Here is a 16,751-nt window from a genome sequence, read left to right on the forward strand (position 1 = left end):
ACACCCAATCTGAGTTGACTACAAGATGTATTAAGCATCCCATGTCTATTTTGTTTGTCCTTTCGATTATTTTGTAATCTAGAGTGGGTGACTGGGGACAAAGAGAAGGCAAATGTATTCATATTCATACTCTGAATAAGGTTATTAGTGGTGTACCCCAAGGTTCATCTTTGGAATACATACTTTTTAACCTATTTATAAAAGTTCAGTTTTTGCAGATGACAAGTCTATGCAGTGCAATGATTTCCTTCATGCTAACCTCAATTCACTGTTTTTAATTGGGCAACCCCCACGCCATTTTTTTCGGTGTAGGGCTTCCCCTTTAAGTCCATACCAGATGATGACTGGGCTAGCGACGTGTCAATCTCGCCAATGAAGGCGGCGACATTGACTTCCTTCGCTAGTCCCGTCTACCTGGAGCTGCGTTCAAAATGAACGGACTTTTCTCCATGTGTAGGCAAGTCCGTTCATTTCAAAAGTCCGGTGGATTGTCCGCCAGACCTAGTCTGCCGGGAAAAGTCTGGTAGTGTGTGGGCAGGTCTGCTCATTCGGAAAGTCCGGCGGTTTGTCCACCGGACTAAGTCTGCCGGATAGTCGTGTGTACGCGGCATAAGTGTTAATAAAACCCAGGACTCTGCATTCGCGATATCTGGTTTCCCACAGTATACAGAACATGGAAATGCAAAAGTTTTAGTAAATCTAAACTTTTATATATATAATATAATATAATATAATATAATATTTTTTATTTTTTTTTAATATTCTATATATCTTTTTTTTTTTTTTTTTTCCATCAACAGTTAGAGCAATCTTGTGACTTCTATCAGTGTCTGGTTAAAGCTTTGTAGGAACGTTTTCATTCTTCTGACTGTCCTATCAGGCTGCAAGACCCCTGACCTTGTGCCTGGACAGTGCCAATTGTCCCTGCGCTGATCACATGCACTCTCCCAAGACAAAATAAAACCTCTAGTAATACACACCAAACGGAGCATGTGCAGCTTGTCCCCTAGCTTCTGTTCTATCAGGAGATAGATTGGGGACTGTTAGAAGGAGAGGATCAGAGAAGATGGGATCGAACAGCCTTTTTACACAATTCAGAAGATTAACCCTTTAGGTTCCACAGTTAGTATAAGTATAACCAGAATGCTTTACTGCATATACAGACTGATTTTACTGTTGTGGGTATAGTAACACTTTAATACTGGCATGTAATGCCAAGCTGCAGTTTCTAATGCTAAAAAAAAGTATTAAGAGTGGTATGGACTGCAGAGTGAGAGAGAAATTATTTTGCCCCTGTACAAATCAGTAGATCTCATCTGGAATATGCAGTTCAGTTTTGAGCACCAGGTCACAAAAAAAGGATATTGGAGCATGCAGAGAAGGAGACCCAAACTGATAAGAGGCATGGAGAAACTCTGCTATGAATTCTCTCTTAAAAAGAGGAGACTAAAGGGAGCTATGATCAACATGTCTAAATACACAAGTGGTCCATATAGTGAATGTGGTGTAGCGTTGCTCACTTTCAGGTCATTAGAGGACAAGGGGGTACTCTACATCTGGAGGAAGAGATTTAACCTTCACATATGGAAAGGCTTCTTCACAGGAATAACTGTGGAAACCTAGAATAGACTTACTCAAGAGCTTGTTCTGACCAGCTCAGTCAATTGTCTTTAAAAAAAAAAAAAAAAAAAAAAAAGGCCTGGATGCATTCCTAAATGCAAATAATCTAAGTGGATATTTAATATTTAGAGGTAATAACGCCAGGGGTAGTTGATCTGAAAATATTCGATTTGTATGAAAGACCAAACCAGAGGAAATTCCCAACTTAACTAACCAACCAGTCTGCTTACCAACTGAATGAATTAACCTGTCCAAAAGTCTGAGTTAAAAACAGGGGTTTTCGTTGGCACACATTTGCAAACTAATGCATAAGCTGCATGGCCTCATCATGGCACCCTGTATTGCTTGCAGTCCTAACACTACTAAATATTTGAGCGTCTCCACAGTGCAAATGCGTGCATTCTAATGGATAGATAAAAATTTGCCTCCCAGGAGATCAGGAAGGCACTTTTATTTAAAAAAAATAAAAATAATAATTTTTTTCCCCCACTAGAACAAATTAAATCGATAGGGTGTTAAAGGGCCAAGAGTTAATGGAAAATCACTCCAGTATGAACATACTGTGTGTGTATAGTAAGAAAATTCCTTATTTTTTTATTACTGTCTTTGGCTGCCTGTCTTGATGGCGCCTTGTCCACTCAGTTCTCTTAGAGCCACAGAAATGAACAAATGATGGTGATTCTTACCAATAGAATTGCATACAGTAATACAAGCTGATGGATTCTCTAAACTTTCCTTACTTTTTGCAGGAATTGGGCTTTACAACTTGGGTAGTTTGCAACTTGACCTTTTTATCTAATTTTGTTATTGGGGTTGAATGAATGAAATACTTGTATAGCGCACAATGCGAACTGAATCGCCTCTAGGGGTTCCGTCACACTTTGTAAAGTTTTGTCAAAGTTTAAAGATTCAGTGAGGCTGTAAAGTCCTGACCAGTATGCCCGAGACCCTATTCATGCTGTTTCATGTGCAGTGTGTGTTTGTGACGCACACTAATAGGTATGGTACATTCAGACCTTTCTAGTTTTACATCAGATTGCAGTGCATAGATGTGAACCAGCTCCATAGTAAAGAATATGATTTCTACATGAAATGCATTTTCATGCATCAGAATTTGCTGCACTGAAATGAGCAAGCCTGGAGAGGCCGTGAGTCTGCATTGCTTTACTGCAGGGGTGCCCAACCAGTGACCCGGTAGCCACATGTGGCCCAAGGAGCCCTCTGATGTGGCCCGCGACCTCCTGCTCTGGGATGGTGGTTTAGCAAGCCCAGATTGCATGTTGCCTACCCGCCATGCCAGAGCATTAGTGTTTTGAATGAAGCCAGCGGTAAAGAAAGCAAGCAGCCAATACTTCCTGTATAGCACGGGCTCCTGTCGGCTCCTGTGGGGTGATACCAAATGCACTCTGTCTGGGACAGCAAGTTTATTACTAAAATCAGTGTATATATGGACATATTTGTTCTGCAGTGGTTACTGGGCTGCTTTCAAACTGATCCACAGGTGTAGTGCAGTGCACCTGCTGCTTACCTGCACTGAGCCATAGACTTCTGGTTTTACCTGTGGGTTTGGTGCACTTTCATAAAGTGCACCACACCTGCAGAAAATAGAATTCTATGGCAAAGTACAGCTAACCTGCAGGTAAGCCACGGGTGCCCTGCGTCCACTGAGTGGGTAGACCGCAGACCATCAGTGTAAAGGTAGCCTTGGGCTTCTTTAACATGATCTGTCTGACCCAATCGGAAGTTCCATTCACCTCTATGGAGCAGCAGTTGTAAACAGACTTGTGTCCATTTACACCTGCCTATTTTCCAAGCCGATCGTCTAAAAAAACAAGTGGTTCTGTCCCCTTCCATTTTATTTAATTTAATTTTATTTTTTTAAAGCCTGTGGCGTGCAAAACACACCCAAAAACTTCCCGGTGCCAAAAAAAATGCTTGCACATAAAGAGTGAACACAAAAACGTGCAACAGGTGTACCACTGTCCTCCACGAGGAAGGACCTTACCCTGATCCCCTGGGGCATTAGGCCCCAGACTGGGACTGAGGTACCGTACTAGGTCTATCTGGCCGAAACCAGACGACCACCTTTCTCTGGAAGGTCTGCCGAAACAGACCCACCCAAGTACTTGGTTGGGGCTCCCCCGAAGGGAGACCCCCTGAGAGAGAGTGCGAACCAAGCCAGAAGGCCTATGTCCACCCCTTTCAGGGTTGGACCGACACCCTACTCTTCACACGTGACAAAAAGTGACACACCAAACATAGAAATACAAAAAAGTGACAAACAAGGGATAAATAAAAAAAAAAATGGGGAGAAGGAAGTGGGAGAGTGAGTGAAAGTGACCATTGTGAAATACAATGGCCGACCCTCCGGCCGGGAATAAAAATTTCCCCTGGTCCTAGCCAAAAGGCCGGGCCCAAGAGGCAGGTTTGAAAAACGTGTGTTATGGTGAAGTGACTATAATGCCAAACAACAAAGTGATTTCTCACAGTGAAGATAAGGCACCCCTGAACTGCCACTTCAGGGGCACATTACCCCAGGCTTTTCAAAAGCATCCCTGACCCACAGCCCAGACCACAGCAGCCCCCACCCCAGGCAGAAAGGCATGGAGATCTGGGAACTCAATTTGATCAGTAGAGTGGGCTGTGTCTGTGTCCACTTTGCATACGCAGAGTGGACGCGGACTTGTCGTCTGCTCATTGTGGCCTATGACTGGTTACCAAGTCGCTTAAGTGGCCCTCGCTCTTCAAAAGGTTGGGCACCCCTGCTTTACTGGATGAAACAATTGATGTCAACATGTTGGTGACCTCCTAATTATAGAACAGCTTCAAACATTGGAAATCGCTGTGCCACTCATTGGACAATTGCATGTTAAAAGAATCCTTTAGAACAGAATGTCTGACTTTGCTTGCTGCATAATTGATCAGGGGTAGTGACATTATAGTGATATATTAGTTCATTGGCCAGCAGAGCAGGCCACCAGCATGTTGCAGAAGAATCTGACAAAATGGTGTCCACCTTGTTCTCATAGCTTTTCATATTGCAAATCCAATAGCCTTGTATATTTTCTACAAGGCTAGCTGTAAAATTACCCTGATTGTCATGAACACATTTTGATATAATATTTACAGGCAAACTAATGCTGTTGTGTGTTCTTTCTCTTCCTTTTTTAGTTCCTTGATCACCTTTTAACTGGAATTGAGGATGTATGTGGTCACTATGGTCATCATCATTGGAAAGACAAGTGAGTCATGCAAAACTCTTAATGTATAATAAATGAAAGCTAAAAGAATCATATTAAATAGAATTCTGTTAGACTATAATTAACTGGATGGAGTAAGGAAGAGTTGGAACCCCTATGTGTGTGTGTGTGTTTTTTTTTTTTTGTTTTTTTCATCTGTGTCCCATTGCAGAGATTTACCTTCACTTCCTGTCTCTTAGCCAAAATGGGAAGTGAGAAAATCCCTGCATATTAAGGGCAAATTCGCACTAGAACAGGCAGCTTCCAGAGCGCTTTACCCCTGCGGTAGTGGGCAGTGTGGTACACAATTTTAACGCATCATACACAACTCCAAAGCAACTGTTTTCTGTGTCCTTGCAGCGAATGGTGGCTTCCAATGCAGTAAAACACCTGTCATGCGTGAATTGACTCTAAGGCAATACCTAGAGATTCCCTGGTCACCAAAATTAGCCTCCCCATTGAAAGATTTATGCTCTATTTAATTTTCTGGAGACAACCCAAAATTTGGGATATTTTTTTTTTATGGCAAACGGGACAAAGAGGGTGAATTTGTGGACAGCACAGTGGTGTAGTGGTTAGCACTCTCGCCTAGCAGTAAAAAGGGTCGCTGGTTCGAATCCCAACCACGACACTACCTGCCTGGAGTTTGCATGTTCTCCCTGTGCCTGCGCGGGTTTCCTCCGGGTACTCCGGTTTCCTCCCACAACCCGAAGACATGCAGGTAGGTTAATTGATTTTTGTCCAAAATTGGCCCTAGTGTAGGAATTGGAACCTTGGATTGTGGGCTCCTAGAGGGTAGGGACTGATGTGAGTGTGCAATGTACAGGGTTAGGGACAATTGTAGACACTCAGGTTGAACTGGATAGACTGGTGTCTTTATTCAACCTTACTATGTAACTAATCTCCCTAACTGGGACACAAACAGCAATGAAAATATCACAGGTGTTCTAATCCCTCACCACTCAGTCCAAAATTTAAAAAAAGGACTTAATGAGTTGCTTTTATTTCTTTTTTTTTTTCTTTTTTTTTTAAGCAAAATTCAAATCTGCTATACGCTCCTCCCCTCTAAAGATGGCTGAAAATGCCAACCATTACTTCCGATGTACACTGTACTTCGCGTGTTCAGTAAAGTGGGGTACACGCTATAAGAAAATTGGGCGATCGATTGTCCGCTTTTTCTCGTTTCACAGCAAAACAGAACCGATGAAGGAAAATTTGTCCAAAAATCCTTGTACGGCGGGCTTTTTTTTTTTTGTTTTGGATCATGCTCTGTCTTTTGATTGTTCTCGTATGAAAACGGTACATGTTAAATGAAAAGTAAAACTGCTGCCACCCCTCTATTAATTACCCTGATGAAGGAAAAGGCTTATACTAGCCTATTCTCACAGAAGTTCAGTCACGTGATCCGCTCCCAGCTGCCAACTTCAGGGGAGAAAAGGAGCAGCTGACAATGGGTGCCCCGTGGTAAGACCAGTCATTCCATCCATTATGGGCACTCTTCTCTTTCCCCTGAAGCTGGCCACTGAGGTTTAGGTAAGAAAGTCCAGGTACTCTTGGAACTAAGTCAAATAGAAAAGAGTATCTCACGTTGGGAAAATCCATAGAATAGCAATTCACGAGTGGATCCTCGCCCTTATCAGATAGTCCTTCTCTCACCAGGCCTAGCAGCCGATAGAGTGCTCAAATGAAGCGAAGTCTCTGCCACAGACTTGCTATAGGACACTTGAATAACTGAAAGATGTAGACAACTTTGAGAACCCTCGTACGGTACCAGTATCTTGCAGCCGGCCCGGCTATACCATACCATCAATTAAATGACAAAAACACATAGCACATGCTCTTCAGGAGCCGGCGCTACACAAGTTAAAATCCGTTTTTTTTTCTAGGAGATTACTTAGAGCCCCCAAACATTATATATATATTTTTTAGCAGAGAATCTAGAGAATAAAATGGCGTTTTTAAATGAAAATTTTTGGGAAGAGGGACACTTTCATGGTTTAAAAAAAAACGAAACGGTAATGTTAGCCCAATTTCTTTGTATAATGTGAAAGAGGTTAGTAAAATATAGTAAATCGATACCAAAAATGTCATGCTTTATCATTGCACGCACTGGTGGAATGGCGACAAACTACGGTACCTAATAAATCTCCATAGGCGACACTTTTAAAAAAAAATGTTTACGGTTACCACGTTGGAGTTAGAGGGAGTCTAGTGCTAGAATTATTGCTCTGACTGTGACGATCGCGGCGATGCCTCACATGTGATATGAATACCGTTTATAAACACGGGTGCGACTTCCATATGCATTTTCTTTGCTGCGCAAGCTCGCAGGGACGGGGGCGCTTTATTAAAAAAAATCATATTTTATTTTTATATTACGTTGTGTTTAAAGAAAAATAAAAAATTGTTATCACTTTTATTGCTGTCGCAAGGAATGTAAGCATCCCTTGTGACAGTAATAGGTGGTGACAGGTACTCTTTATGGAGGGTACGGGGGTCTTAGATCCCTCCTTTGCACTTCAAAGTATTCAGCTCACCATTTTTGGTGATTCTCAATACTGTATATTTTTTTTAAAACCGTTGGCAGCCAAGTAAACAAGAAGTGACCTGACGTTCCTTCTGTGTTTACAATCAGGAGGCTGGAACAAAGCAGTTTATGGCTTCGTTCCAGTCTGTCCCTAGCCGCCAGAAGCGACGGATTGTCAATCGGGTCTCCCATGCCACCGGGAGGCCCGGAAAGCGTGGCGAGAGGCAGCAGTGGGGGGGCCCCTCCTGCTTCTCAGGGATAACAGCCGAGCGGCTTTTAGCCACTTCGGTTGTTATCCCTGGATAGTCGTTCACCCGCTCTAAACAACGGTACCGGGATGATGCCTGCAGCTGCAGGGATCATCCCGGTATAACCCCCGAAAGCCAAGTACGCACATCTGCGTACGCTCGGCGGGAACAGGTTAAAGTGAAATGAAACCTGAAATCCTACTTCTTAAAATAAATAAATAAATGATTCAGTAGCACCGAAGACTCATTCCTGGAATATTTCATTTTTTGTGTTCAGATATTTGATATAAACCTGTGTGTATAAGGGATTAGGGGACCTCCAGCTGTTGCAGAACTAAAATTCCCATGAGGCATAGCAAGACTGACAGCCACAAGTATGACACCCAGAGACATGATGGGACTTGTAGTTTTGCAACAGCTGGAGATCCGCTAATTGCATATCCCTGGTGTATATAGTGTGTATAATATTATACAGAACAGACTTCTTATATATGAATCTTAAATACATAGAATGCCTAATCTTAATTGCCACATATTCGTGTTTAGATTTGAATAAAGTTCTCTGGGGGGGCCTGACCATTTTAAATATTTTCCATTAAAACTGTGCATGGGAGAGAAAAAATAATAAAATTTTGCTCAAAACTCCTCTAATATTAAAATATTCTCTCATTTTCTCTACTACATAGGCTGAATCGTTTTAATAAAACTTATGTGAAGAAGTGCCTTATTGCAGGGGAGCGGTCAACAGAGCCTCAGCTCATTGCCTTTTATCACAAAATGGAGATGAAGCAGGCAATAGAATTGGTAGAGAGCGGCGGCATTGGAAAAATCCCATCCACCGTTTCTACCGTTTCCATGCAGTAAGTATGATGGCGGATTCATTAATTTGCATATTCTGATTCGCATATAAAGTGCAGCTCTAGCCAAAACATTTTTGCTATGAATTGATGAGGCAAGGGAAATGGTAAAAAGTTATGCTTGGTGTCTACATACATTGAATATAGTTTTTTTTTTATTTTTTTTAAATCTGTATAATAATTGCATGCACTGTGTTTAGGATAGAAGCAGTTTGGAAGCATAGGATGACCACTTACTCAACACTAATTATGATCAGTGTTGTTCAGTGTATTTATTCTTTATAGATGTGAAAGCCGTTTTCAATGTGAAGGTGTTTTTCTGTTTTTTTTTTGTTTTTTTGTTTTTTTGTTTTATTATGATTTAGTGCCAAAAGCCACACAGCTTTTAATACTTCAGTGACACTTAATCAGTAGCAGTGCAAAAACTCTTCAAGAGGTCCTGGCTTCCTGCAGGAGCTTCCTTCATTCTTTCCTATGCTTAACCACAGCTCGCAATCTCTGAATCCAATTTTTTTACACTCCAACTGTTTTCATCCAGCCACTTTTCTCAGTCACGTGTGTAATTTTGCTTTCTGAATCCTTTGTACTATGATCTTTAGTCATTCGTTCAGACCTAGTTCACACCTATGCATTTATTTTTATTTTTAGTGCGTTTTCAGTTTTGCAGAAACACACCACAGTCCATTTAGCAGTGTTGCCTATGTGTCATGTTCACATCTCTGCGTTTTATGGAAAAGGCCAGGGACTTTTTGCTTCTCGTTTTTGGTTCCATAGACTTTAATGGATCAAAAAACATGTATTGAAAAGCGCACCTAGAATATGCAAACTGCAACTGGCATAGGTGTGAACCAGGCCTTAAAGCGGTAGTAAACCCGCAATTTTTTTTTTTTTTTTAAACCTGCAAGGCAAAAGGCATAATGAGCTAGTATGCACCGCATACTAGCTCATTATGAAATACTTACCTTAGAACGAGGCCCCGACATCTGGCCCGATCCACGCCGAGGGAGCCGACATGCTCCCTCGGCGTCTCTTCCGGGTATCGCGGCTCCGGCGCTGTGAGTGGCCGGAGCCGCGATATCGTCACTCCCGCGCATGCGCGCGGGAGATTTCAGTCCGGCCGGACGAGCGCTGCCGGATTTTCATGGAGAGAACCCCCTTGTGCGCATGCGCCGCTGCAGTCAGCGGCGCATACCGAGGGGAATATCTCCTAAACCGTACAGGTTTAGGAGATATTTTTTTTACCTACAGGTAAGCCTTATTATAGGCTTTCCTGTAGGTAAAAGTTAAAAATGTGGGTATACAACCACTTTAATACAACCAGCCTGTATTTTATATGAGCAACATGTATAATGGGAAAAATTGGAAAATATGGCGGGGCACTCCAATATACTAGAGCACCTCATCCCAAAGTTGGATTGGTAATTTTGTAGAGCGATTGGGAAAATGGGGATTATTACGGTGCCTATCAGTCAGACGAAAACCAAATTTTAAAGAAACAAACTATATTATGAAACACTAATTCAAGGATTTAATTTATTACAAAAAAGATAATCAAAGTTCACAAACAAAATACAAAAGGGCAATAAAATTAAAATACATGTCTGATCGATCAAGTTAGCCAAAGATGGTGGCGACCTTAAAAGTACTCAGTGGTCAAGGATAGCCCAACATGTTTCACTATTAGAATGGCTTCTTCAGGGGAACCAAGACTTGACCAATAAAGACGAGGTAGTAGGCTAAGAGAAATAACAATAACAAAAACATTAAAGAAAATTTTGGGTTATGTATTGCATGGCTATTATCTAAAGAAACCTTACAATCAGATGAAATTTGATTGAGAAATGTGCTCACCCCAAATTACTCTCCATAAAAGTGTGTATCCATATCAAGTACACTGGGTGCATACATACCCCAGATCCTGTCCTCAGCATGAGATGGGTGGCGCAGTCCCCTCGGGTGGAGGGCACTCCAACGGACCACCTTGTGACTGCAGAGAGTAGAAAAGGCAATAATAAACGTTCTATTACCACCATGCTGAATTTTTAAGTACATATTCAGTACATATTATTTTTAAGTATATATTCAGTATCCATCAGTTTGCGGACTGCCTTGATAAGGATGAGGCCTGGAGTTTGTATGCCCGCCTCTTTAGATAACCTTCTCTAGTGCAACTTTTAAAGAAGAATTCTGGGCTTTTACTATACTATGCTTTAAAAACTTGCATATAGGGATTTGAGTAGCTCAGTTTTGTGTCTAAGACGTGAGTTTGCATGCGAATAGCTGCAGTATCTGTGAGCCTGTTGTAAATGTAGCTGTACTCAAACTCCTGGGATCAGAAATGCACTGTGTGTGTGAACAAAATACACACACAAAAGTAATAACTAGCAGGTGCGCTTATCTACAGTTTGGTATAGCCCTCCAGCTGATAAATAGACAAGTCAAAGGGTGCTGCTGCTCTCTATGGATCCTCTGGGAGGCAGAAACACATCTAGACAAAATGCAAAACAAGAGCGCAATGCCACCCTAGTGTACATTGGCTTTAATATGGTGAAGTTAAAAACGCTACAATGGTCAAACTCGCATTGTGTGAAGATAGATGCAGCATAAGGATTTTACTGTGGCCACACTCCTACAACCACCTCAAGATCCCGATGGGGAAAGGGGGAGCCGTGGACATTCAACCTAGCTGCCCATATCCTGGCAGCACATTTTAAGGCTGTCCACCACCACGCTCAACGTACAGTTCCTAATCATCTGGTCCAGCCGGCGCTGGAGGACACACAAACCCACAAGAGCAGGTTACGGGGGGGGGGGGGAAGACAGTGAGAACATCACACAGTTGCCATGACAATGCGTTTCGGAGGCATGGCCTTCTTCCTCAGGTCATGCCCACTAACTCGCTGATATCGTGCCAATTTATAGTATAAATTATATTTTTCATTCGTTCATTGACAGACACAACCCTTCCTTATTCAGAACCATACAGTTAGATCGGCCCCTACAGGAGTAGTACACTAGGCAGAAAAAAGACTTGGCTACGCCTATGGGCAGTCCTAGGTTATATACACTCCCTCTCTGCTATAGGCCTTTAGTTTTTTTTCTGCCTAGTCAGGATTAAGGACCTAGTTTCCTGTTGGGATCTCTGGTCCTGGCAATTTTTTGTTTTTGCTTTTTAAGCTACTTTTTTTTTTTTTTTTTTTTTTTTCCCTCCCTGGATTTTTTTTTCCTGCGAGATCTTCAATCGACCCTTGGACTGGGCGGTGGGCTGGACAACGCGATCCAGTGGTCTCCCAAGCGTCTTCCAAGGCTTATGTCGCAGCGTTCCTCATGGCCGACAGCCTCCACCCATTTCGGTAACTAGGAGGATCTGTCTGGGAGCGCCGTGGCTTTGTGGCCTACTGAGCAGTTGCGGGCGGCCGAAAATTTAGGCCGTGGATTTTGCAGCCTACTATACCGCGGCCTGCTAGTCCGCACGGCCACGCCTTCTTCCAGAGGAACGGCACTGTGGGTGGCTCTGAGGGCAACCATTTTGGGGGGGTTAAGTGAGTCCTCCTTAGGCACCCCCTGTGAGGGGCCTTAGTGGATGCCCCCCGTGAGGGGCCCAGTGGTGTCCCCTGTGCGTGGCATCCATAGTTGCCCCCTGTGTGGAGTCTCAGCAAAAAGTGCCCCTGTTAGGGGTCCAATGCACCCCTTTGGTGGGTATCAGGCACCCCAGTGTGGGGTCTCGGCCGGTGCTCCTTGTGAGGACCCAAGGCGGCGGAGGTCTCAGTCGGCGGCCCCAATGGTCTTGTTGGTCTTGGTAGGCTGACGTCCCTTGGCGACTGCCTCTCAGGGAGGTTCTACTGTCCCAAGGGCCGATCTTCCATCCTGCTTCAGTCACTGGTGTTTGAAGGCCTGGCTGTCATGAGCCAGGTGTTGAAGTTACACCGCTGCTGAAGGCTAGGAAGCCTTCCTCTGGGAAAATTTACCACCGGACATGGATGGCATACATATCCTGGTGTGAGGCGCTTACCTTTTACCCTCGTTCTTTCTTTCTCGGTGGCTTGGATTTTGACCTTCCTTCACGGGGGGGGGGTTGAGCAGAACTTGGCCTTGAGTACCAAGTACGGCCTTGACTGTTTTCTTCGGTGTCCCCTGTTCTCAGACTCCCTGGTGCGTACTCTTAATCAAGGGGTTTGACATCTACCTCCACCGGTGCGGTCGCTTCTACCATCATGGAATCTACTCTTTGTTCTACAGGAGCCTCCCTTTGAAAATATTTTGGAGGTTCTTCTGCTTGCTTTGTCCCAGAAGGTGGATTTTTTTGGTTTCTATTACCTCTGCTCGCAGAGTGTCTGAACTGTAGGCGTTACCATGTCATACTACTTGCCGGGTGAACCACAAAGATGAAGTGGTTCTTCGCTCTTGTCCGTGGTTCCCTCCTCTAATTTCTTTTAACCCTTTCATGACTAAGCCTATTTCTGACATTTGGTGTTTACAAGTTTAAAATCCGTATTTTTTGCTAGAAAATTACTTGGAACCCCCAAACATTATATTTGTTTTGTTTTTTTGTTTTTTTTAGCAGAAAATCTAGAGAATAAAATGGCAATTGTTGCAATATTTTATGTCACACGGTATTTGTGCAGTGGTGTTTTAAACGCAACTTTTTGGGAAAAGGGACACTTTCATGAATTTTTAAAAAATTTAACAGTAAAGTTAGCCCAACTTTTTTTTTTTATAATGTGAAAGATGTTATGCTGAGTAAATAGATACCAAACATGTCACGCTTTATAATTGCACACACTTGTGGAATGACAACTACGGTACCTAAAAATTTCAATAGGCGACGCTTTAAAAAAAAATTCAGATTACAGAGGAGGTCTAGTGCTAGAATTATTGCTCTCGCTCTGACAATCACGGCAATACCACACGTGTGTGGTTTGAAGACCGTTTACATATGCGGGCGTGACTTCCATTGTCTTTGCTGCGTAAGCTCGCGGGGGCGCTTTAAAAAAAAAAAATGAATACATTTTTTTTTTTTTTTTATTACATTCCTTGTGACAGTAATAGGTGGTGACAGGTACTCTTTATGGAGGGATTGGGGGTCTAAGTATTCGATTTCAGCGATTCTGAATACTGCATTTTTTTATATTTATTTTTAAACCGGCGCCATTGGCAGCTGAGTAAACGGGAAGTGACGTCATGATGTCGCTTCCGTGTTTACTATTAGGAGGCTGGAATGAAGCTGCTTACGGCTTCATTCCAGTCTGTCCCTAGCTGCCATAAGCGGCGGACTGTTTATTGGGGCTCCCGATTGAACAGGAGCCCCGGTAAGAACGGCAGGGGGGGGACGTCCCCTCTTGCTCCTCAGGCATAACAGCCGAGCGGCTTTTAGCCGCATCGGTTGTCATGGCTGGATAGCCGATCGCTGGCTCTAAAAAACAGTACCAGGATGATGGCTTCAGGCATCATCCCGGTATAACTCCCCAAAGCAGAGTACGCACATCTGTGTACGCTCGGTGGAAAGGGGTTAAAGATGTTGTATTGCCTTCCCTGTGTCCCAGGTCAAAATGCCCTAAGGCATTTACCTTACTTGCCCTGGATGTGTTTGGGTGGTTCGGGTGCATTTGGCAGTCACAGGACCTTTTTAGGAGATCAGACTCACTGTTTGTGAACAGTGATGGGCCAAAAAGGGGGCTATCTGCTTCTTCTGCGACCTCTCTAGATGGCTCCAACAGACGATGACTCTGGTCTATTTCATCAGTGTTTGGGTTCCTCATTTCCCTGTTACAGCGCATACTGCTTTATTGCTTCGGGCCTTCCATCATCAGATGTCGGCTGCACTGGTTTGCAAGGTGGCCACTTGGTCGTCGGTGTACACTTCTTCACAAAATTCTACAATGTGGCTGTGCTGGCATCTGAGGATGCTTCTTTTGGCTGCAAGGTATTGCAGGCTGCTGTTTAGAGGGTCTATTCCCTCTTGAAGGGTTATTGTTCAGGTTGGGCTCCAGTTTGTTCTTTGAGCTGCTGCTACCTGGTTGGCTCTTGTTAGTCTTGGGATTTTTCATTGTCCCACCCTCATGTTTGGTACTGCTCTGAGTAATCCCTATCCTTCTGAATAAGGAAACGCTGTGTCTGTCCATGAAGGAATGAGAAAATAGGATTTTTGTCTTTACATTGCTTGGGACAAAACTGAAGGCCTATAGCAGAGAGGGGGGGGGGTGTATATTGCCTAGGACTGCCCATGGGCTTAGCCAAGGCTTTTTTCTGCCTAGTGTCCTACTCCTGTAGGGGGCGATTATAACCCTATAGTTCTGAATAATGAAGCGCTGTCTGTCAATGAACTCAGAGAAACAGATTTTACTGTAAGTCAAAAATGCTATTCAGCAGAAATGTGAGCCCTGTATGGTCTGCTTCAGTGCTCAGCTTCCCAGACTTTGACTGTGGCTTCAGACAGTAATTGACTGGTTGAGATGTGTGAAGACCAAAGTTGTTTTTTTTTTTTTTTTTTTTTTTTCTTCAGAAATATCCAAACTAAACCTAAGTCGGAGAGAATCCTTCCAGCATTGTCCAAGGTGAAAGAGGAGGAGATACGCAAGATCCTGCGCACAAACTTGCAAAAGACGCGCCAAAGGGTAAGATACCTCAACTTTTTCTCAGAAAAATTTGCCATTATGTAATAAACTTTCAGCTTTTTTCTCTTTTAACCACTTGCTTACTGGGCACTTAAACCCCCCTCTTGCCCAGACCAATTTTCAGCTTTCAGCGCTGATGCACTTTGAATGACAATTGTGCGGCCATATAACACTGTACCCAAATGAAATTTTTTTTTCATTTTTATTCCCACAAATAGAGCTTTCTTTTGGTGGTATTTAATTACAGCTGGGAGTTTTATTTTTTGCTAAACAAACAAAAAAATGCAAAATAAAAAATCATGTTTAATAGTTTGTTATAAAATTTTGCAAACGGGTCATTTTTCTCCTTCATTGAAATGCGCTGATGGGCGGCGCTGATGTGCAGCACTGTTGTTGAGGCAGACTGTGGGCACTGATGGGTGGCACTTTTATTAACTGGCAGGGGGCAGGTGGGCACTGATAAGTTGGCTGTGATCGGGACTGATGTCCCGATCACGGCCGCCGGTGATGGGCTTTTTTTTTTCTCTCCTCGCGCTGACAGCGCGAGGAGGAAAAATAGCCGATTACCGGCTCTGTTTTGTCACATGATCAGCTGTCATTGGCTGACAGCTGATCACGTGGTAAGGGGTCGGGATCGACCCCTTGCTCGGATCCGTGATCAGGCAAGTCTCATAGACTGATTGACAGCAGCTCTCTGCTCAGAGAGCTGTGAGAACACAGCCATCAGCATTTTGATCGCTCTGTTCTCAGTGCAGAGGCGCCGGGGGCATCCACCTAGGTAAGTATGAAACCTGAAAAAGGTAAAAAAAAATCCCATACTTAACTTTTAAATATGGTACCTGATCTGTATAGTGCTGCATTTGCATTTGAGCAGATTGACAGTGGTTCCTTGACCAAGCAGAAATAACTGGAGTTGGGCAGGTATCGTAATTCACTTGTATATTACAATCATATGAAGTCCAGCTTTAATTTGGCTACAACTACAAGGTATGTAGATGTCGAAACATTCTGTTCCATTTATTATCATATAATAATACCTAATATTAGAAGCAAACGCTGCTTTTAAGCTTTTGCCATACAAAGAACAGTTATAACACACCTACTGCAACTGTTAAAAAAAAAAAAAATGCACGTGTACTTAAAAGTAAATCTAGAACATTTTTTATAGAGAAGAGAATGGTTAAAACCCTGTCGGGTTTATCTTTTTTCTTTCTTTTTTTTTATTGGCTATATCCCCTTGGGGAGATCTGCCTTAATTTTCTGTCCTGTAGACCCAACAAGAAGCTGGAGGAGATCTCTGCAAAGTAAGGCAAATGCCCCCTAGACATTTGTCACTGGATGTAATGTTCTCATTTTCCCTCTATTGATGTTTTAGTCACGGATTTGGATTTTTCGTCACTTTCAGTCCTGCTAACAGTGATTTCCAGTAGAAACAGAGGGTAAATCTCCCTAACAAGGACACAATGGCTATGAAAACTGACAGGACTGACTAATCCCTCACCATTATTCAGAACTCAACACAAATAGTTTTTTTAAAGCATTGCAACTACTATTAGTTGATTTGTGGGTACCGTGCTTGGGATCCTGCAGCCACTAATCCTTTCTGAGGTATTGATCTTCAGTTACAGGGCTGTGTTCTATTGTGA

The 16,751-nt window shown here is 43.0% G+C and overlaps 1 protein-coding gene across 1 annotated transcript in view; it reads left to right on the forward strand.

The window, feature by feature from the left end:
* SLC9A1 (solute carrier family 9 member A1) overlaps positions 1 to 16,751 on the forward strand; it is a 122,154-nt gene that overhangs the window by 88,561 nt on the left and 16,842 nt on the right. Inside the window, exons 7-9 of the mRNA XM_077481026.1 lie at positions 4,792 to 4,862; positions 8,321 to 8,494; positions 14,994 to 15,105. Coding sequence (XP_077337152.1) covers positions 4,792 to 4,862; positions 8,321 to 8,494; positions 14,994 to 15,105 — 357 coding nt within the window. The remainder of the gene's footprint in view (positions 1 to 4,791; positions 4,863 to 8,320; positions 8,495 to 14,993; positions 15,106 to 16,751) is intronic.

Source organism: Lithobates pipiens, unplaced genomic scaffold, assembly GCF_037356315.1.
Source record: "Lithobates pipiens isolate NorthernLeopardFrog02 unplaced genomic scaffold, aLitPip1_a1.2 Scaffold_16, whole genome shotgun sequence".
NCBI lineage: Eukaryota > Metazoa > Chordata > Amphibia > Anura > Ranidae > Lithobates > Lithobates pipiens.